Source organism: Pecten maximus, chromosome 10 (genome assembly GCF_902652985.1).
Source record: "Pecten maximus chromosome 10, xPecMax1.1, whole genome shotgun sequence".
Lineage (NCBI taxonomy): Eukaryota > Metazoa > Mollusca > Bivalvia > Pectinida > Pectinidae > Pecten > Pecten maximus.
The window spans coordinates 31,224,412-31,248,200 of record NC_047024.1 but is presented as its reverse complement, the minus strand read 5'-3'; the positions used below and the strand labels follow the sequence as shown (position 1 = coordinate 31,248,200).

Genomic DNA, 23,789 nt, shown 5'->3' with positions numbered 1-23,789 from the left:
TTTAGTTTGAGTATATTTTATTTTCTCTCAACTGTTGTACAAGTTTAAATGTATGATATAACTTGTTTACTCTGAACACAATCAATACTCAGAAAGTTTATAACAAAACTATGTGTCTCCTCTTTTAAGGAAAATACTCACTATAACTTCAAACTCAATAACAAAGGTTTTCTACAGAAAATCTTCTCTAAGAACACAAGGGTTTGTCAGAAACATTGATATACTGTAGACAACCTATTTCTCAGGTCCTCATCCTCGGTAATCTAGGGGGCACTCAACTTACTTTCGATCTCACTCTGCACCTCTGGTTAGGGGCCGCAGTGGCCGAGTGGTTAAGGTGTCCCGACACTTTAACACTAGCCCTCCACCTCTGGGTTGCGAGTTTGATACCTACGTGGGGCAGTTGCCAGGTACTGACCATAGGCCGGTGGTTTTTCTCCGGGTACTCCAGCTTTCCTCCACCTCCAAAACCTGGCACGTCCTTAAATGACCCTGGCTGTTAATAGGACGTTAAACAAAAACAAACCAAAGCACCTCTGGAGTATGTCATGCCAAAATTAAAGACATAAATAACTAAGAGCTAGCTTTTTGATTGGTGGCATGAACAACAGCTGGACCCATCAGTAATCTGATGTATTATCTTTTGAAAATTATAAAGGAGTTAAGAACTGCGTTCAAACCCAGTCAATTTAACGGTGACCTGGAGATTCATTTGATATCATCTAACAGTCAAAGTCGTATAGTCTCTTTGTTTTATCCACAAGGTGGTGCTGGCTTCGCCTTTGATTTTGTTATGACTTATTCCAGAGATGGAAAGTGAATGTAACTGCTGGAGTATCGAGGATATCGGGTCCGTGGAGTGTTTGTGATAAACACGATTTATTGTGGACAGCCATTTTTTTAGGTCCTCTGAGCATTTGTAATAAACAGGATTCACTATAATACAAAATAACCTAATCTGAATATTATGAAGTGATAAATCTAGTACAATTGTGCAATGACTATAATGATAGATAAGATCAACTTTAACATCTTCACAATCCATCAAGCTTTATACCTCCCCCCTGTACCTCCCCCATCGTTACACACACTGAACATATTGTCTATACATGTACAAATTGTACGTATTATGCACACATCCATTTCTGAAATTTGACTGATACCACACAATAACAAATTATGTTTTTTTAGGGAGGTCAGAATTGAATTCTGGATTTGTATAATTTGTCGTACCATTTGGCTCTGCAGGAACTTGATAATTCTCCCCGTGAGATGTTTGGTTTGTAGGGGGCACTTGAGCGTGAATGCGTCCCTCCTTGGTGAACCCACGGACAATCTCAGCAATCACAATCAGTATGAGTATCAAAGCAAAGTAGGCATACCAGAGAGCCCAGACAGGGGTCCTTACTACAGCGAAAAATACGCCCAGACTAATGTTCACGAGGGCCAACACAACAGCAATACGACCACTAAAATGATGAATAAGTTCCCAAATCTTACGCCGCAAAGTTCTCTTTTCTCCTATTTCGGGTCTTTTGCCTCGACTGCAAAAAAAATCATCAATTTTTGTTTTATTATAATCGTTGAATTATTGACCCGTAAAACTGTTTCAACCTGAATGAATTGCTGATTTTTTGGTAAAATATTTGGACATTATATGATTTTCACTTTAAAAAATTCTACCAACTGTATTTATCCTCAAATAATCCCTCTCCCTTAGTGTCAAAGTTTAGCTTTAAAGTTTGAGGAGGGCTTAATTACTGTGAATCAATGTAAGCTTACTGTTTAAGATCAATGACAAATCCTGTACAATTAAAGAAAAAGGTTTACTGGTGAGTAGGGACTTATTTACAGATAAATACAGTAGTTAAGTTGTCCTGAGTCACGAAGAAATAACTTTTTAATTTGAAAGTCAAATGGCAATATATTTTATGTAGGAAAAATATTTAAAAGATGTAAGGTAAACAGGAGATCATCAACTTTATAATGTTATTGTGTAGGAAATACTAACAAACACGCATTGAACGGCTGGAGAAGGCCAAGTATCATTACCACCAGACCTATGGCTCCATGGGCAAACATGAAGTGTTTAGACTGGACAGAAAGGACAGCAAACACGGTACCCACTATAGCCAGGATAAGACCTATCACCTGTCAGAACAGACATGACAAACATATTACTTTTACTGCACTGTAATCCTACATTTATATAATGGTAATGTGATTGAATCTTTATTATCTGATAACTTGTCAGTCTAATTTATCATCTTTGTTCCTTGGTACTTATAATGCTGATTGTATCAATATACAATGTACATTATCACCCAATATTCTGATGTACACACACCTCTCCCTGGTACATGTATTCCGATGTACACACACCTCCCCCTGACATTCTGATGTACACCTCTCCCCCTGACATTATGTACACCTCTCCCCCTGACATTATGATGTACACCTCTCCCCCTGACATTCTGATGTACATCTCTCCCCCTGACATTCTGATGTACACCTCTCCCCCTGGTATTCTGATGTACACCTCTCCCCCTGACATTCTGATGTACACCTCTCCCCCTGACATTCTGATGTACACCTCCCCCTGACATTATGATGTACACCTCTCCCCCTGGTATTCTGATGTACACCTCTCCCCCTGACATTCTGATGTACACCTCTCCCCCTGACATTCTGATGTACACCTCTCCCCCTGACATTCTGATGTACACCTCTCCCCCTGACATTATGATGTACACCTCTCCCCCTGGTATTCTGATGTACACCTCTCCCCCTGACATTATGATGTACACCTCTCCCCCTGACATTCTGATGTACACCTCTCCCCCTGACATTCTGATGTACACCTCTCCCCCTGACATTCTCATGTACATCTCTCCCCCTGACATTCTCATGTACACCTCTCCCCCGACATTCTGATGTACACCTCTCCCCCGACATTCTGATGTACACCACTCCCCCCGACATTCTGATGTACACCTCTCCCCCGACATTCTGATGTACATCTCTCTCCCTGACATGATGTACACCTCTCCCCCTGACATTCTGATGTACACCTCTCCCCCTGACATTCTGATGTACATCTCTCTCCCTGACATTCTGATGTACACACATCTCTCCCCCTGACATTCTGATGTACATCTCTCTCCCTGACATTCTGATGTACACCTCTCCCCCTGACATTCTGATGTACACCTGTCCCCCTGACATTCTGATGTACACCTCTCCCCCTGACATTCTGATGTACACCTCTCCCCCTGACATTCTGATGTACACCTCTCCCCTGACATTCTGATGTACACCTCTCCCCCTGACATTCTGATGTACACCTCTCCCCCTGACATTCTGATGTACACCTCTCCCCCTGACATTCTGATGTACACCTCTCCCCCTGGTATTCTGATGTACACCTCTCCCCCGACATTCTGATGTACACCTCTCCCCCTGGTATTCTGATGTACACCTCTCCCCCCGACATTCTGATGTACACCTCTCCCCCTGACATTCTGATGTACACCTCTCCCCCCGACATTCTGATGTACACCTCTCCCCCTGACATGATGTACACCTCTCCCCCTGACATTCTGATGTACACCTCTCCCCCTGGTATTCTGATGTACAGCTCTCCCCCTGACATTCTGATGTACAGCTCTCCCCCTGACATTCTGATGTACACCTCTCCCCCGACATTCTGATGTACACCTCTCCCCTGACATTCTGATGTACAACACTCCCCCCGACATTCTGATGTACACCTCTCCCCCCGACATTCTGATGTACACCTCTCCCCCTGACATTCTGATGTACACCTCTCCCCCTGACATTATGATGTACACCTCTCCCCCTGACATTATGATGTACACGTCTCCCCCTGACATTCTGATGTACACGTCTCCCCCTGGTATTCTGATGTACACCTCTCCCCTGGGATTCTTCCCTTGTGTTAATACTGTATTTTAAAGATACAAAAGTGTACAAAATCCATGGCCATAAAATTGTACTTTTGTACTTCTACATACCGGTAGGTAAGTAAGCAAATGAAAATTTGAATTACCTGAAATGACACGTGGAAAATAAACCAAAGTTTGCCTTTGCCATTGAAATATCGAGCAATCAAGGCTCCCCAAGTAAGGAAACCACCCCAGGCAAACGTCATGAAGATACCATGAAGAAGGATCCAATTAGCAAAGTGCTTGGTACAGGAAAGCATAACAGCTGATTCAGTATCCATAGCAGTGCCGCTTAGCAGCCAGAGGTCATTGGCGACATCCCCTCTGAATCAGAAGTTAAAATCAGGCATGAAAGATCTAGAGTATTTAAATTTTGATTCACACAAGTCTGTGTCCTGACTAACAAGCTTAAGTTCCATTTTACACAAGTCATATCCAGATGAACGAGGTTCCAATTAACACAAGTCAGTCCAGATTAACAAGGTTCCACTTAACACAAGTCATGTCTAGCTTATAAAAATTCCACTTAACACAAGTCAAGAGTCATGATTAAGAAGATTCTGCTTCATACAAGTCAGTGTCCACTGTCAAGATTTAAAAGATTCAACTTTATATAAGTCAGTGTCCAGATTAACAAGGTTCCACTTAACACAATCCACTGTCAAGATTACCAAGGTTTAGTTTAACACAATCAGTGTCCAGATTTACAAGGATTGGCTTTACACAAGTTGATGTCCAGATTAAGAAGGTTCCACTTCATACAAGTTAGTGTCCAGATTAACATGGTTCAGTTTAACACATGTCAGTGTCCAGATTAACATGGTTCAGTTTAACACATGTCAGTGTCCAGATTAACAAGGTTCAGTTTAACACATGTCAGTGTCCAGATTAACATGGTTCAGTTTAACACATGTCAGTGTCCAGATTAACATGGTTCAGTTTAACACATGTCAGTGTCCAGATTAACAAGGTTCAGTTTAACACAAGTCAGTGTCCAGATTAACATGGTTCCATTCATAAACAAATATAAATGACCAGCCTTTCATGGTTGAAGTAAAGATGTAAACCAAAGTTCCCCGTGTAACAACTACATGTATAAGTTCCAGGTAAAACTTACGATTCTAGTATTGCACCTCCAAACATGTAAACACCTGAAGTAGCTGTCGCCATGGACGCAGACAAACGCTTTCCAGGAGGAGAAGTCTGAAACGGGATATTTAAAGAGATAATTTGTTAAAGATTACATAACACAAAGGTTGTGATGTCATAGTTATTGTGTTTTAGCTGATATTAATACACAGTGCTCATGACCCCCCCCCCCCCCCCCCCCCCCCCCCCTCTCTCTACATTTATAAATTTTACACATTTTTGAATTTTTAATATAAATTAAACTGTTACTACCCCTGAATGGGTTTGAACCAATAACTGATGAATTCCAGTATAGTTCTATATTACAATGTGTATTAAGTAGTACATTGAAAATGACTTTTATTTAAAACAGTAAGTAAGTCTACAGAAACCAGTGAGCATATACATGAAACTTACTGAATACTTGGCTTTTTGTCGATACCATACTAGACCATCTGGGTCTAAAACTGACACTTCATCAGCCTCAGAAACTGTGGTCTGAAACACAAGACAAAGGCTGGTCTGTTAGAATATCCATCCCTCAAAAGCACACAGGCCGATTCATTTAAATTTGATTTAAACATATTTTATTTGTCAAAACACAAATGGGATTAGACACATGTATAAAACATGACCGAAAATAATATAGACAATTGATGATGATATGAACATGTCAAAAATAGCTATAAGATAAAATTTACCACATACATATGCCATATTATGAAGTCACTGTACCCGCATGTCTGGATTGAATATGAGTTAATTTACAATGTAAAACTATGGAGATACATATATTTCATATATATATATATTAAGTGCATTTAGCTAAATTGCTTGCTCTAAATAGAATTTTCAACTCATTGTTATTAAGAGCAACAATAGTGAATGCTGCACATATACACGAAACGTGTAAATAGTGTGCATGTTAAATGAAATATCCCTCCAATATACTTGACTCCAACTTAACATGAGGGTGTCTCAGCAGTTGAGATAATTACACAAGAGGCCCAGAGGGCCTGTATCGCTCATCTGGTTTATTTGAGCAAACATTAAAATAATGTTTATGTTCCATTTGCTAATAACTTTATTTGTTGATATATGATTATGTTGTGGGGATCTCAACTGCTTCAAAGATATAACCCAGAAACAAAGTCAAGATTCAACATGATTGTATATAAAGAAACTATAAGTCCTTTATGGAGTCAGCCCTATTATTTGCAAAATTTGAATCCCAACCTTCCAGGGATGTTACCACTGAAATATCAATGTTATACATTGCTTAGTCCCAGATAAGAAGTCATTAATATCAATATTGCCAAATGGATCCGTTTTGGCCCTGCCCCTTAGGCCCCCAGAGGGGTCAGCCATACCATTTGAAGTTTTGAAGTTTTGAATCCCTATAGATATACCCCAAACGATGATACCAGACAACTATGAGTAATATCCATTGCTTAGTTTCAGTGAAGAAGTTGTTTATATCAATTTAGCCAAATTGACCCCTTATGGCCCCACCCCTCACGCCCCCAAGAGGGATCAGCCTCACCATTTGTACAAATTTGTGTCCTTACCCCATATTTTGGCCTTGCCCCTCAGTCCCCAGGGGGATCAGCCCTACCATTTGTACAATTTCTGATCCCCACCCCATAATGATGCTACCTGCAGTCAAATTTTGTTCAATTGCAAGCAGCGGTTATGAAGAGGAAGTCAATTGTTGACCGTCGGACGACGGACGCCACGGAATGGCTGAGTTCACCTTGGTCCTTGGGACCAGGTGATCTAAAAATCAGCAAAGTGTATGACGCCGAGCACTGGCAATTATTAGAATTTCAGTTTCATTCCCAGAATGCATCATTCACTCACTGAGAGGACTTGACGGAGCTCCTCCTTCCCTCCATAGAGCACCAACCTGCGTTTTCCACCGGAGCTAGGAACCATGGCCATCGTTGAATATACTCTATAATATATGTAAAACCTAACATGAGTTTCTGTCTCTTATCTCAAATCATAACAAGAGGCCCAGGGGCCTTAACGGTCATACGACTCTAAATTAAAACCCTTATATTATTGTAGTATGTATTCTCTCTAGCAAGTATATAGTGGCACTGTTGGCCATGGTGGCCATCTTGGATTTCTGACCGACCCAATAAATAACAACACTTGGTCTGGACCATCTAAGGATAATATCTGGTAAGTTAGAGCTGAATCCCACCGGTGGAATTTGAGAAGAAGGTTGAAATAGGTGTTGTTCAGGAAAACCATGATTGCGCAATGATGTTACAAAATGGCCGCCATTGCTGCCATGTCAAAGTTTTTACGAGGCCGAAAAAATAACAACACTTTGTTGGCCCTCCTTCCTTAACATCCTCACCAATTTCCAGCTCAATGGCACCAGTGGAACTGGAGAAGAAGTTTAAAATGTGTTTTTCAAGATGGCTGCCATGGTGGCCATCTTGGATTTCTGACCGACCCGATAAATAACAACACTTGGTAAGGACCATCTCAGGATCATTTCTGGTAAGTTACAGCTGAATCCCACCGGTGGAATTTCAGAAGAAGTTTGAAATAGGTGTTGTTCAGGAAAACCATGATTGCACAATCATGTTACAAAATGGCCGCCATTGCTGCCATGTCAAAGTTTTTACGAGGCCAAAAAAATAACAACACTATATTGGCTCGCCTTCCTCGACATCCTCACCCATTTCCAGCTCAATGGCACCAATGGAACTGGAGAAGAAGTTTAAAATGTGTTTTTCAAGATGGCGGACATGGCGGCCATCTTGGATTTCAGACCAATCCAAAAAATAACAACACTTGGTCGGACTCATCTCAGGAACATTTCAGGCAAGTTTCAGCCAAACAGTACTGGTGGAACTTGAGAAGAAGTTTAAAATGTGTTTTTCAAGATGGTGGTTATGGCGGCCATCTTGGATTTCGGACCGACCCGAAAAATAACAACACTTGGTCGGGATCATATCAGGATAATTTCAGGCAAGTTTCAGCCCAACAGCACTGGATGAACTTGAGAAGAAGTTTAAAATGTGTTTTTCAAGATGGCGGCTATGGCGGCCATCTTGGATTTCGGACCGATCCGTAAAGTAACAACACTTGGTGGGGATCATCTCAGGATCATTTCAGGCAAGTTTCAGCTCAATAGCACTGGTGGAACTTGAGAAGTTTAAAATGTGTTTTTCAAGATGGTGGCTATGGTGGCCATCTTGGATTTTGGACCGACCCGGAAAATAACAACACTTTGTCGGGATCATATCAGGATCATTTCAGGCCAGTTTCAGCCCAACAGCACTGGTGGAACTTGAGAAGAAGTTTAAAATGTGTTTTTCAAGATGGCGGCCATCTTGGATTTCGGACCAACCCGAAAAATAACAACACTTGGTCGGGATCATCTCAGGATCATTTCAGGCAAGTTTCAGCCCAACAGCACTGGTGGAACTTGAGAAGAAGATTGAAATGTGAAAAGTTTACGGACGGCGCACGGCGGATGGCGCACGGTGGACGACGACGGACGAAGCACGATGGCTATAGGTCATCGTGACCCTTCGGGTCAGATGACCTAAAAATATGAAGAAAAATTGCGGAAATCCTGATTTTGTGGCAGTGAGCTCAGTTCGTATATCCATGATTCCCACTGTGACATAATATTATCCTATTATTAGGTATATGACTTATTTATAATGATTTTTATGATGCCCCAATAAGTCATATGACACAAGATTGTACAAAAAACTTACAACTTGAATAGTATGACAATCATGTCATAAAAATATAGACCATTTTTGTCTGTTTGGTTGTTTTTCTTTTCTTGTATTTTTTCTAAACTACCCTAAATACCTATTAATTAGCCGTGTATACTGACACGGTGTAGAACATCTGACACACTATTGATATGTTATGATGTTCATGTCCTACTTTGTTTGACTCTATAGGGTTTTGATTGTTGTTCTCAGATGTAAAATATAATACTATCCACCAATGAGTATTGTTGTTACATACAAACTATAACAGTTCTACAGACAAAACTACCCTGCTATTTTAGTTACAGGCAAAAGACCTTAAGGATGTGCTGTTCACATACAAACTGTCAGTACATTTCTATAGATAAAACTACCATGCTATCTTAGTCACAGGTAAATGACCTTGAGAATGTGCTGTAACATAAAACTATAACATATTTCTAGGTTATTTAGAAATAGGTTAATGACCTTGGGGAGGGGCAGCCATCTATCTGTGTCCAACTGTCGGTCTGACTGTTGTAGATCCAGGTGTCTCCAGAGGGACAAGGGCCCCCTGTTAACCCTCCGCTGAAACAAGTAACAATGATAAGTATATATATATGATATGGTAGCAGTACACCAACAGTTTTATACATACACTATATAGAGGATATTGAATGATTTCCCGTTGAATATAACATATATTTCACGAGTATGACAGAATATCGATATATTTTCATGAGAGCAAAGCACCAGTGAAAAATAACGAAATACTCTGTCAAACAAGTAAAATATATGTTATATGAAATGGGAAACCATTCAATTGTCTTTTTATTGCATTTTATATACACTTGTACTTCAAAACAAAATGAAAAACATCGAAATATTAATAGTGTCAAAATGTGCGGGAATCATGAGTTACATAATTCATGACGTCATCACTTTGTGATGTACATTACTTGACAGTGTCATTTTGAATGGACTGATCAACGCAATTTAAACATTTTCTGCTATAATCAGAGAATCTATAAAATACAGCAAATACATCAATTTTGACTTAAAGCTATCAAGGAAGTGAGCTTGAAAAAGTATTTGTTAGTATTTTTACAAGACAAGGGCCTATCACAAGGGCATGAGTTAATCACCAGACATTGGCCTATCACAAGGCATGGGTTTATCACCAGACATAGGCCTATCACAAGGGCATGAGTTTATCACCAGACATAGGCCTATCACAAGGCATGGGTTTATCACCAGACATAGGCCTATCACAAGAAATGGGTTTATCACCAGACATGGGCCTATCACAAGGCATGGGCCTATCACAAGAAATGGGCCTATCACAAGAAATGGGTTTATCACCAGACATAGGTTTATCACCAGACATTGGCCTATCACAAGGCATGAGTTTATCACCAGACATTGGCCTATCACAAGGCATGGGTTTATCACCAGACATGGGTCTATCACAAGGCATGGACTTATCACCAGACATGGGCCTATCACATGGCATGGGTTTATCACCAGACATAGGCCTATCACAAGGCATGGGTTTATCACCAGACATAGGCCTATCACAAGGCATGGGTTTATCACCAGACATGGGCCTATCACAAGGCATGGCTTTATTACCAGACATAGGCCTATCACAAGACATGGACTTATCACCAGACATAGGCCTATCACAAGGCATGGGTTTATCACCAGACATGGGCCTATCACAAGGCATGGCTTTATTACCAGACATAGGCCTATCACAAGACATGGACTTATCACCAGACATAGGCCTATCACAAGGCATGGGTTTATCACCAGACATAGGCCTATCACAAGGCATGGGTTTATCACCAGACATGGGCCTATCACAAGAAATGGGTTTATCACCAGACATGGACCTATCACAAGGCATGGGTTTATCACCAGACATGGGCCTATCACAAGGCATGAGTTTATCACCAGACATGGGCCTATCACAAGGGCATGGGTTTATCACCAGACATGGACCTATCACAAGGCATGGGTTTATCACCAGACATGGGCCTATCACAAGGCATGGGTTTATCACCAGACATGGGCCTATCACAAGGCATGAGTTTATCACCAGACATGGGCCTATCACAAGGGCATGGGTTTATCATCAGACATAGGCCTATCACAAGGGCATGGGTTTATAACCAGACATGGACCTATCACAAGGCATGGGTTTATCACCAGACATGGGCCTATCACAAGGCATGGGTTTTTCACCAGACATGGGCCTATCACAAGGCATGGGTTTATTACCAGACATGGGCCTATCACAAGGGCATGGACTTATCACCAGACATAGGCCTATCACAAGGGCATGAGTTTATCACCAGACATGGGCCTATCACAAGGGCATGGACTTATCACCAGACATAGGCCTATCACAAGACATGGGTTTATCACCAGACATGGGCCTATCACAAGGGCATGGGTTTATCACCAGACATGGGCCTATCACAAGGCATGGGTTTATCACCAGACAAGGGCCTATCACAAGGCATGGCTTTATCACCAGACATGGGCCTATCACACGACATGGACTTATCACCAGACATGGGCCTATCACATGGCATGGGTTTATCACCAGACATGGGCCTATCACATGGCATGGGTTTATCACCAGACATGGGCCTATCATAAGACATGGACTTATCACCAGACATGGGCTTATCACATGACATAGCTTTATGATGGCACCAGACATGGGCCTATCACAAGGCATGAGTTTATCACCAGACATGGGCCTATCACAAGGCATGAGTTTATCACCAGACATGGGCCTATCACATGGCATGGGTTTATCACCAGACATTGGCCTATCACAAGGCATGAGTTTATCACCAGACATGGGCCTATCACAAGGCATGAGTTTATCACCAGACATGGGCCTATCACAAGGCATGAGTTTATCACCAGACATGGGCCTATCACAAGACATGGGCTTATCACCAGACATGGGCCTATCACATGGCATGGGTTTATCACCAGGCATGGGCTTATTGCCAGATCAATACAGTAATGAGTAACAATCATACGTGAGTGGAAAATACTATTTCATCTACATAGTATATATAATTGTCACCATCATTGTTTTTTAAATAAATTTAAAAAAAAATCATATTGTCTTTTCTAGGATGAAGCATCATTTCACATAAAAATTTTTGAATATATTTTAATGAAGCACTCACCTCATACACCCTCCAAACATGACAAACTCATGAGGTGAAACCATGGCCCCGGCATGTAGACACCTGGCATGGGGATAGCTGGGGTTGTACGGGTTACAGGTAGAGTCTGAACAATATTCTGTGGAGATACAGTAGATATGGTCATATACCTCCCAGCCAATCAAATATAGACACTAGGTATTCTCATATACCTCCCAGCCAATCAAATATAGACACTAGGTATTCTCATATACCTCCCAGCCAATCAAATATAGACAGTAGATATTCTCATATACCAACCAGCCAATCAAATATAGACACTAGATATTCTCACATACATACCAGCAAATCAAATATAATGTAGACAGTAGATATTCTCATATACCTCCCAGCCAATCAATTATAGATACTAGATATTCTCATATATCCACTAGCAAATCAAATATACACACTCGGTTTTCTTATACAAACCAGCCAATCAAATCAAATATAGACACTAGATATTCTAACATACATACCAGCAAATCAAATGCAGACACTAGATACTCACATATACTGAGTGACTGTACCTCACAGCCAATTAAATCAAGACACTAGATCTTGTCATTTAATTACCTCCTATACCCAATCAAATGTAGATACTAGGTCATGACTTCACCTCCCAACCAATCAGATGTAAAGAAAGTAGATCTTGTCATTTATCTCCCAACCAATCAAATGTAGACACTAGATATCCTCATGTACCTCCCAGCCAACCAAATATACTCACTAGATATCCTTGTATACCTACCAGCCAATCAAATATATAGACACTAGATATTTTTAAATACCTCAATTGGACTCTCTGATCAAGAAAGGGTAATTAATTGATGCAGACAAGGAACAATATTCTGTCCTGAAAATTTAAAAACAATGTGTACATCCTGAAAATTGGACTTGTATTCAGTTCAAACCTGCACTTCTGCCTCAGGTGACCTTACCTGCAGACCAGCTTTGATTTAAGACATTGTAGGAATAAGTATCAAAGTATCGCCGAGTTGAGAATCCCTGGTTAACAAACAGACTCGAGCCAAGAGAATGGATGCCCCCTGCAGCACCGTACCGCGCCTCTGGTCTGGGGCCCATGCTCTCATCCCACTGACTCGCACTGTAACAGACAACCAGTTCCAACATTAATTTATTGATTCAATTACTGTTGATATTTCCTCGCTATTCTACCAATTATAACTGTTAGATTATAAGAGATATCATTTTCAGGTAATTATGAAATATGGCACAAATTCAATTGTCTTACTAACAGTGGATCTCATTGTTTAATAATTGATATATAGCTCTTTAGTGAAGTTTTTTTTTAAGCAGAACGAAAGAAAAGATCTTAAGAAATATCAAACAAAACAAAACAACAAAAGTTCTTACTGTCACAATTATAGGCCTAACCTACCTGAGGTGAGATGGTCTCTTCTGAGCTGGCAATTCCTCCCAAGTCTCTGTTCTGGAAATTAGCACAACTTGATTATTCTTGTCAAATATACAACATTGAAGTGTTAGCCCAAGCTTCCTCTGACCCTGACACCAGACTTGGACATTTTGACAGAAATATGTCTGGTTGCACTCTGGCCCTACAGCAGACATCTACTGTAAGTCACTTAAATCTTACAAATACTTTATTTCTCGAACTTACCTTTCCAGAGATATTCCCGAATAAATTATTTCACAAACGCTGATCTAGAAATGACTTCGATTTCACAAATGATGAGCTATTAGTCATGGATACCTATGACTCCTATATTGATAACCTATAGCTTGGTCGCTATCCAAATGTCTTATTTTCTTAAAAATAATCGCAAATGATTTGAATTCACAATTTAAAGTATGTGTCAAAATATCCAAATCTGGTGTCAGGGCCAGAGAAAGCTCTAACTAACAAAGTCTATGGTAATATGACGTCTGGTAACCAGTTATCATATTTGTGCTCAGAAACAGGGACTTGCATTCTATTGTTCATTATTGTTTACTGTTGTAAGTTTATTGCATCCAAATATTTGTACCTAAACTAGGCTCTTTTATCACTCTCTGACTGTAAGTACATCAAAATGACATCGAAGCAAAGAACAGACAAGACTTAGATGACTCGACCTGAAGTTATCCAATCATGACGTGAAGTACTAATACCTACAGGAATTTCACACATTATTTTAGTCTTTATCTGCAAAATGTGATATCACTATCTCCAATTAATGATATCACTTATTCCTGGAATTATTGATATCAATAAATCATATGAGTGATATCGTTAATTCGAATTAGTGATATAAATAAATGATATCAATAATATGAATTAATGATATCAATAATATGAATTAATGATATCATTAAATAAGTTTTTATTGAAATCAATAATTCGAATTATAGAAACATATCCTGAATTTGAATTACTGATATGATTAATTCATTTATTGATTTACTAATTCCAATCTATGAAATCACAAATTCAGCATCCCTTACTATATACCTACACCAGACTGAAGTGCCATATATCATTGTAAAACTGTCGGTTGAGGCCCTCTCCCATAGCGATGTAGAAATAGTCGCCCTGTAGTCCACTCACAAAGCTGAACCGAGACGCTGGCTGAACTGCTGTATTTACAGATCTCCATGTCCCTGTGATGAAAAACATCCAAAGTTTAAAGGAGCTACATCTCCTCATTTGATTCTCAGAGAAAATTGGGAAATATTTTCACCTTACCTGCACTTATGTCAAATATCCACGTATCGTTGTCAGACCATGGTCTGCCTCCAAACAGGACCAGTTGATTTCTGGTGGCGTCATAGCCCAGACCAGCATCTCTACGAGGTTCCGGAGTCAGACTGGGGCTGGCAATCTGTTGCCATTCTAACTGACCACAAGTACATGTCAACAGGATAGACACCAGCCCACAACTGATAAACATCCTCATGTAGACCTGAAAAATATATACCACATCTTTTGTAAACTTGTTCAATACATAATGTAAACTTGATCCATACACACCACCTCTTATGTATACTTGTTCAATACATATCACATCTGTATACTTGTTCAATACATATCACATCTGTATACTTGTTCAATACATATCACATCTGTATACTTGTTCAATACATATCACATCTGTATACTTGTTCAATACATATCACATCTGTATACTTGTTCAATACATATCACATCTGTAAACTTGTTCAATACATATCACATCTGTATACTTGTTCAATACATATCACATGATGACATCTGTATACTTGTTCAATACATATCACATCTGTATACTTGTTCAATACATATCACATCTTATGTAACTTGTTCAATACATATCACATCTGTATACCTGTTCAATACATATCACATCTGTATACTTGTTCAATACATATCACATCTGTATACCTGTTCAATACATATCACATCTGTATACTTGTTCAATACATATCACATCTGTATACTTGTTCAATACATACCACATCTTATGTAACTTGTTCAAAACATATCAAATATTATGTAAACTTGTTCAATACATATCACATCTGTAAACTTGTTCAATACATATCACATCTTATGTAACTTGTTCAATACATATCACATCTTATGTATACTTGTTCAATACATACCACATCTTATGTATACTTGTTCAATACATATCACATCTTATGTATACTTGTTCAATACATACCACATCTTATGTAACTTGTTCAAAACATATCACATCTTATGTAAACTTGTTCAATACATATCACATCTGTAAACTTGTTCAATACATATCACATCTGTAAACTTGTTCAATACATATCACATCTTATGTAACTTGTTCAATACATATCACATCTTATGTATACTTGTTCAATACATATCACATCTGTAAACTTGTTCAATACATACTAAATCTGTAAACTTGTTCAATACATATCACATCTGTAAACTTGTTCAATACATATCACATCTTATGTAAACTTGTTCAATACATATCACATCTGTATACTTGTTCAATACATATCACATCTGTAATCTGCAGATTACATGGTAGAACAGTCCTGTTTACACAGTAGAACAGTCCACATCACATGGTAGAAAAGTCCACATTACATGGTAGAACAGTTCACATTACATGGTAGAACAGTTCACATTACATGGTAGAACAGTCCAGATTACATGGTAGAACAGTCAACATCACATGGTAGAACAGTCCACATTACATGGTAGAACAGTCCACATTACATGGTAGAACAGTCCAGATTACATGGTAGAACAGTCAACATCACATGGTAGAACAGTCCACATTACATGGTAGAACAGACCACATTACATGGTAGAACAGTCAACATTACATGGTAGAATAGACCACATTACATGGTAGAACAGACCACATTACATGGTAGAACAGTCCACATTACATGGTAGAACAGTCAACATTACATGGTAGAACAGTCCACATTACATGGTAGAATAGACCACATTACATGGTAGAACAGTCAACATTACATGGTAGAACAGTCAAGATTACATGGTAGAACAGTCCACATTACATGGTAGAATAGACCACATTACATGGTAGAACAGACCACATTACATGGTAGAACAGTTCACATTACATGGTAGAACAGTCCACATTACATGGTAGAACAGTCCACATTACATGGTAGAACAGTCCACATTACATGGTAGAACAGTTCACATTACATGGTAGAACAGTCCACATTACATGGTAGAATAGACCACATTACATGGTAGAACAGTCCACATTACATGGTAGAACAGTCCACATCACATGGTAGAACAGTCCACATTAAATGGTGTACCAGTCCATATCACATGGTAGAACAGTCCACATAACATGGTAGAATAGACCACATAACATGGTAGAATAGACCAGATTACATGGTAGAACAGACCACATTACATGGTAGAATAGACCACATTACATGGTAGAACAGACCACATTACATGGTAGAACAGTTCACATTACATGGTAGAACAGTCCACATTACATGGTAGAACAGTTCACATTACATGGTAGAACAGTCCACATTATATGGTAGAACAGACCACATTACATGGTAGAACAGTCCACATTACATGGTAGAACAGACCACATTACATGGTAGAACAGTTCACATTACATGGTAGAACAGTTCACAATTCATGGTAGAACAGTCTACATTACATGGTAGAACAGTCCACATTACATGGTAGAACAGTCCACATTACATGGTAGAACAGTTCACATTACATGGTAGAACAGACCACATTACATGGTAGAACAGTCCACATTACATGGTAGAACAGACCACATTACATGGTAGAACAGACCACATTACATGGTAGAACAGACCACATTACATGGTAGAACAGTTCACATTACATGGTAGAACAGACCACATTACATGGTAGAACAGTCCACCTTACATGGTAGAACAGACCACATAACAAGGTAGAACAGACCACATTACATGGTAGAACAGACCACATTACATGGTAGAACAGTCCACATTACCTGGTGTAAAAGACCACATTACATGGTAGAACAGTCCACATTACATGGTAGAACAGTCCACATTACATGGTAGAACAGTCCACATTACATGGTAGAACAGTCCACATTACATGGTAGAACAGTCCACATTACCTGGTGTAAAAGACCACATTACATGGTAGAACAGTCCACATTACATGGTAGAACAGACCACATTACATGGTAGAACAGTCCACATTACATGGTAGAACAGTCCACATTACATGGTAGAACAGTCCACATTAAATGGTGTACCAGTCCACATTACATGGTAGAACAGGCCACATAACATGGTAGAATAGACCACATAACATGATAGAATAGACCACATTACATGGTAGAATAGACCACATTACATGGTAGAACAGACCACATTACATGATATTTACATTTGGTGTGGCAATGCCCTTATATATTACTAGTAAATCCCTACCAAAAGCAGCTTCATCTATGAGAGTATAACTGAAGTTGCCCTGTAAACAAAGATGGCCGCCATACATTGTAAAGTCACATTGACATGAGATTTTAATATTAATATTTTAGATTCATTAATAGAACGTAAATATAAGCGATAAACTGCCTAGATGCGGCAGACCTACTGGTATAACTGCCACATGTGTCACAGACAAACAATCATGGTGCGCTAGCGCGCACCATTTAGTTTGTCTGTGACACATGTGGCAGTTATACCAGTAGGTCTGCCGCATCTAGGCAGTTTATTGCTTAAGTAGAACAGACCACATTACATGGTAGAACAGTTCACATTACATGGTAGAACAGGCCACATTACATGGTAGAACAGTCCACATTACATGGTAGAACAGACCACATTACATGGTAGAACAGACCACATTACATGATAGAATAGACCACATCACATGGTAGAACAGTCCACATTACATGATAGAACAGTCCACATTTCATGGTAGAACAGACCACATTACATGGTAGAACAGTCCACATTACATGGTAGAACAGTCCACATCACATGGAATACCAGACCATATTACATGGTAGAACAGTTCACATTCCATGGTAGAACAGTCCACATCACATGGAATATCAGTCCACATAACATGGTAGAATAGACCACATAACATGATAGAATAGACCACATTACATGGTAGAACAGTTCACATTACATGGTAGAATAGACCACATTACATGGTAGAACAGACCACATTACATGGTAGAACAGTTCACATTACATGGAAGAACAGTCCACATTACATGGTAGAATAGACCAGATTACATGGTAGAACAGTCAACATCACATGGTAGAACAGACCACATAACATGATAGAATAGACCACATTACATGGAATACCAGTCCACATTACATGGTAGAATAGACCACATTACATGGTAGAACAGACCACATTACATGGTAGAACAGTTCACATTACATGGAAGAACAGTCCACATTACATGGTAGAATAGACCAGATTACATGGTAGAACAGTCAACATCACATGGTAGAACAGACCACATTACATGGTAGAACAGTCCACATTACATGGTAGAACAGTCCACATTACATGGTAGAACAGACCACATTACATGGTAGAACAGTCCTCATTACATGATGGAACAGTCAACATCACATGGTAGAACAGACCACATTACATGGTAGAACAGTCCACATTACATGGTAGAACAGTCCACATTACATGGTAGAACAGACCACATCACATGGTAGAACAGTCCACATTACATGGTAGAACAGACCACATCACATGGTAGAACAGTCCACATTACATGGTAGAACAGACCACATCACATGGTAGAACAGTCAACATCACATGGTAGAACAGACCACATTACATGGTAGAACAGTCCACATCACATGGTAGAACAGACCACATTACATGGTAGAACAGACCACATTACATGGTAGAACAGTCCACATCACATGGTAGAACAGTCCACATCACATGGTAGAACAGTCCACATTAAATGGTGTACCAGTCCATATCACATGGTAGAACAGTCCACATAACATGGTAGAATAGACCACATAACATGGTAGAATAGACCATATTACATGGTAGAACAGACCACATTACATGGTAGAATAGACCACATTACATGGTAGAACAGACCACATTACATGGTAGAACAGTTCACATTACATGGTAGAACAGTCCACATTACATGGTAGAACAGTTCACATTATATGGTAGAACAGTCCACATTATATGGTAGAACAGACCACATTACATGGTAGAACAGACCACATTACATGGTAGAACAGACCACATCACATGGTAGAACAGTTCACATTCCATGGTAGAACAGACCACATTACATGGTAGAACAGTCCACATTACATGGTAGAACAGTTCACATTACATGGTAGACCAGACCACATTACATGGTAGAACAGTCCACATTACATGGTAGAACAGTCCACATTACATGGTAGAACAGACCACATTACATGGTAGAACAGTTCACATTACATGGTAGAACAGTCCACATTACATGGTAGAACAGACCAGTTAGGTGATAGTGACCTCTCAACATACTGGTATACAAAACACTGGCATCAGCCAACCCATGTAACTGTTACACCTTATACATACTCAGTCAGTCTAACGAGAGAATCATTATTATTGTTTTATAATAAGCTGTAGGACTGACTACAGATTAGTATGTCAGCCCACAAAAAATAAGCCAAATATATATACATGTACATATCAGCTATTTGATTATCACATCTGTTATTGAGTAACTTACTAGTCCATAATTCCTCAAATATCCCTTCGCCACAGCAATATTTGTATACAATGTCAGCCAGAGGTGTAGAGCATATAATAGCCGAGTAAGAACATAGATTAAAGCTTCATGCCCATTACATTTAATATATTCAGTAATTTATAAACATACTGACTTGCTGACATTACACCTACCTGCTGTATTTCATCATTTTGGTTTCTCAATCCTAATGTACGGGACCAGTATCTGCTAATATCATTATTATATAATGTACCTGGTACCTATATTTTTGTATTTTAACACCACAACACGCAGTAGTTCTATTTATAGCATTGATCCAATATTCAATATGTACACCTACACAATGGTCTTTACAAATCATGTCAGGCAACAAACTTGTTCAGTCCTCCATACCCAAGGTAAATATATGACAATGGTCAATAAACTTAGTGTGTTAGGTTAGGTATTGGATAGGGATGTACTGGGGCACAGGTTAACTATGAAGTGGGGAGGTGGTCACCGAGATGTTATAAGGAGGTGTACTGCCAATGGGGTGGGGGGAGGGGGTCACTGAGATGTTATAAGGAGGTGTACTGCCAATGGGGTGGGGGGAGGGGGTCACTGAGACGCTGACCATGGGTGGGGGGGGGGGAGGGGGCAATGATACAGTATGTTACTAGGAGAGGTCTACTGACCATAGGGTGGAGGGGGGCACTGGGATGCTGCCCATAGGATGGGAAGGGGGAGGGGGTCACTGAGACGCTGACCATGGGGGGAGGGGGCACTGATATGTTACTAGGAGAGGTCTACTGACCATGGGGTGGAGGGGGGGGGGCACTGGGATGCTGCCCATGGGGTGGGAAGGGGGAATGGGGCACTGAGATGCTGACCATGGGGTGGAAAGGGGGAATGGGGCACTGAGATGCTGACCATGGGGTGGAAAGGGGGCGTGGGGCACTGAGATGCTGACCATGGGGAGGGGGAGGGGGAGGGGGGCACCGAGATGCTGACCATGGCGTGGGGAGGGGGTCACTGAGTAGATGTTCCTAGGAGGTGTACTGACCTTAGTGGAGTGGGAGGCGGAAGGGGTACTTATAGAGATTTACTAACAGAGAGGTGTAATGCATCTTCGGATGAAAACGATCCTTCCCCACAGGCGCTCGAACTAGGTATATCTCTCGCTCATAAAAAAGGACACCCCAATAGCTCAGTCTGACCTAAATGTGTTTCTGTACATTTGTGCCGAGAAAGATTTGAGAAATGACCAAACGGTTTGTTATCTTTACATATGAAATATTTGTTAAGGGATGATTACATAAAAATTAAAAATATTTTTCAATAGAACATTATTTGAATTAGATAAAACGACCTAGTTTATAAGCGGTATATAAATAAATACTATAGAATTCAGAGAGCTTATCCAAAATATTTCTTGTGAAACATTTTGTGAAGGGTAATATGGGGAGTACAAGTGTCATTGATCCACCTTCGAAAGGGTCGTCTTACTCTTAATTAACATTGTCGACCGTAGGTATGTAAACAGTGCAGAATCCTGTAGCAAGGGGCATCTCCCGGTCTCCTTCAATGCGCATTTGTACGGGACAAATCAAATTACCTTCCCGCGCCAGCTGGTGCTGTTACACGATCCGTCGTGTTGCATTCGACTTGCAATATTGTAAGTCACACGTGCGGTTGGTAGTCGTTGTCATGGCGACCTGGTTGTCAATGAAGCCAGAGACGTGAGCAAAGGCAAGCATATATTTTTAAAAGATATGGCAAACATTGTTTTCGTTTGTCGTGATTTAATACCATACTTTACTTCCCTGTGTTATATTTACCTGCAGTTCGTGACATGAGAAATTCCTGTAAGGTATAAAATTTACATCCGGGACTTCTTACAATCACAACGTCTTTATTTCGTAATGATAAAATTGTTCCTGTAGTGCTGGTTACCTTAGAACACAATTACACTTAATGTTAAAATAAGTTTTAAATCCCTTTTTTATTTCTAAACTGTGACAAAGCATCATGTCCGTCCGACCACATAGATAAAACATGGACACTAACAATCACGGTACAATAATTGATTAGCTGAACCGACTTTACCTGGAGTCCTACAATACGACTAGGGTATCTATAGTCCCGTCCGACTTTACCTGGAGTCCTACAATACGACTAGGGTATCTAGAGTCCCGTCCGACTTTACCTGGAGTCCTACAAAACGACTGGGGTATCTAGGGTCCCGTCCGACTTTACCTGGAGTCCTACAATACGACTGGGGTATCTAGAGTCCCGTCCGACTTTACCTGGAGTCCTACAATACGACTAGGGTATCTATAGTCCCGTCCGACTTTACCTGGAGTCCTACAATACGACTAGGGTATCTAGAGTCCCGTCCGACTTTACCTGGAGTCCTACAAAACGACTGGGGTATCTAGGGTCCCGTCCGACTTTACCTGGAGTCCTACAATACGACTAGGGTATCTAGAGTCCCGTCCTACTTTACCTAGAGTCCTACAATACGACTAGGGTATCTATAGTCCCGTCCGACTTTACCTGGAGTCCTATAATACGACTGGGGTAACTAGAGTCCCGTCCGACTTTACCTGGAGTCCTACAATACGACTAGGATATCTAGAGTCCCGTCCGACTTTACCAGGAGTCCTACAATACGACTAGGATATCTAGAGTCCCGTCCGACTTTACCATGAGTCCTACAATACGACTAGGGTATCTAGGGTCCCGTCCGACTTTACCTGGAGTCCTACAATACGACTAGGGTATCTAGAGTCCCGTCCGACTTTACATGGAGTCCTACAATACGACTAGGAGTATCTAGAGTCCCGTCCGACTTTACCAGGAGTCCTACAATACGACTAGGGTATCTAGAGTCCCGTCCGACTTTACCAGGAGTCCTACAATACGACTAGGGTATCTAGAGTCCCGTCCGACTTTACCAGGAGTCCTACAATACGACTAGGGTATCTAGAGTCCCGTCCGACTTTACCTGGAGTCCTACAATACGACTAGGGTATCTAGAGTCCCGTCCGACTTTACCAGGAGTCCTACAATACGACTAGGGTATCTAGGGTCCCGTCCGACTTTACCTGGAGTCCTACAATACGACTAGGGTATCTAGAGTCCCGTCCGACTTTACCTGGAGTCCTACAATACGACTGGGGTATCTAGGGTCCCGTCCGACTTTACCTGGAGTCCTACAATACGACTAGGGTATCTAGAGTCCCGTCCGACTTTACCTGGAGTCCTACAATACGACTAGGATATCTATAGTCCCGTCCGACTTTACCAGGAGTCCTACAATACGACTAGGGTAACTAGAGTCCCGTCCGACTTTACCTGGAGTCCTACAATACGACTAGGGTAACTAGAGTCCCGTCCGACTTTACCAGGAGTCCTACAAAACGACTGGGGTAACTAGAGTCCCGTCCGACTTTACCTGGAGTCCTACAATACGACTAGGGTATCTAGAGTCCCGTCCGACTTTACCAGGAGTCC

At 40.4% G+C, this 23,789-nt stretch overlaps 1 protein-coding gene across 5 annotated transcripts; it reads right to left on the bottom strand.

The window, feature by feature from the left end:
• On the bottom strand, positions 1 to 22,034 carry LOC117335568. Of its 5 annotated transcripts, none has more exons than XR_004534450.1 (14): positions 21,889 to 22,020; positions 14,762 to 14,978; positions 14,532 to 14,676; positions 13,457 to 13,507; positions 12,996 to 13,162; positions 12,037 to 12,154; positions 9,311 to 9,409; positions 6,954 to 7,047; positions 5,511 to 5,591; positions 5,083 to 5,168; positions 4,070 to 4,289; positions 2,012 to 2,151; positions 535 to 1,544; positions 1 to 302 (listed from the first exon to the last, which is right to left on the bottom strand). XR_004534450.1 is itself a non-coding variant. In XM_033895646.1 (13 exons), exons 1-13 carry the CDS (start codon positions 21,931 to 21,933, stop codon positions 1,178 to 1,180), a joined length of 1,830 nt encoding a protein of 609 aa, XP_033751537.1. In that variant the 5' UTR covers positions 21,934 to 22,020; the 3' UTR covers positions 1 to 1,177. The 5 variants fall into 5 exon arrangements, 2 of the variants coding, with proteins under 2 accessions (XP_033751537.1, XP_033751539.1); XR_004534451.1 differs by lacking the exon at positions 21,889 to 22,020 and adding an exon at positions 20,468 to 20,597; XR_004534452.1 differs by lacking the exon at positions 21,889 to 22,020 and adding an exon at positions 20,295 to 20,427.
• Positions 22,035 to 23,789: the final 1,755 nt, after the last annotated feature.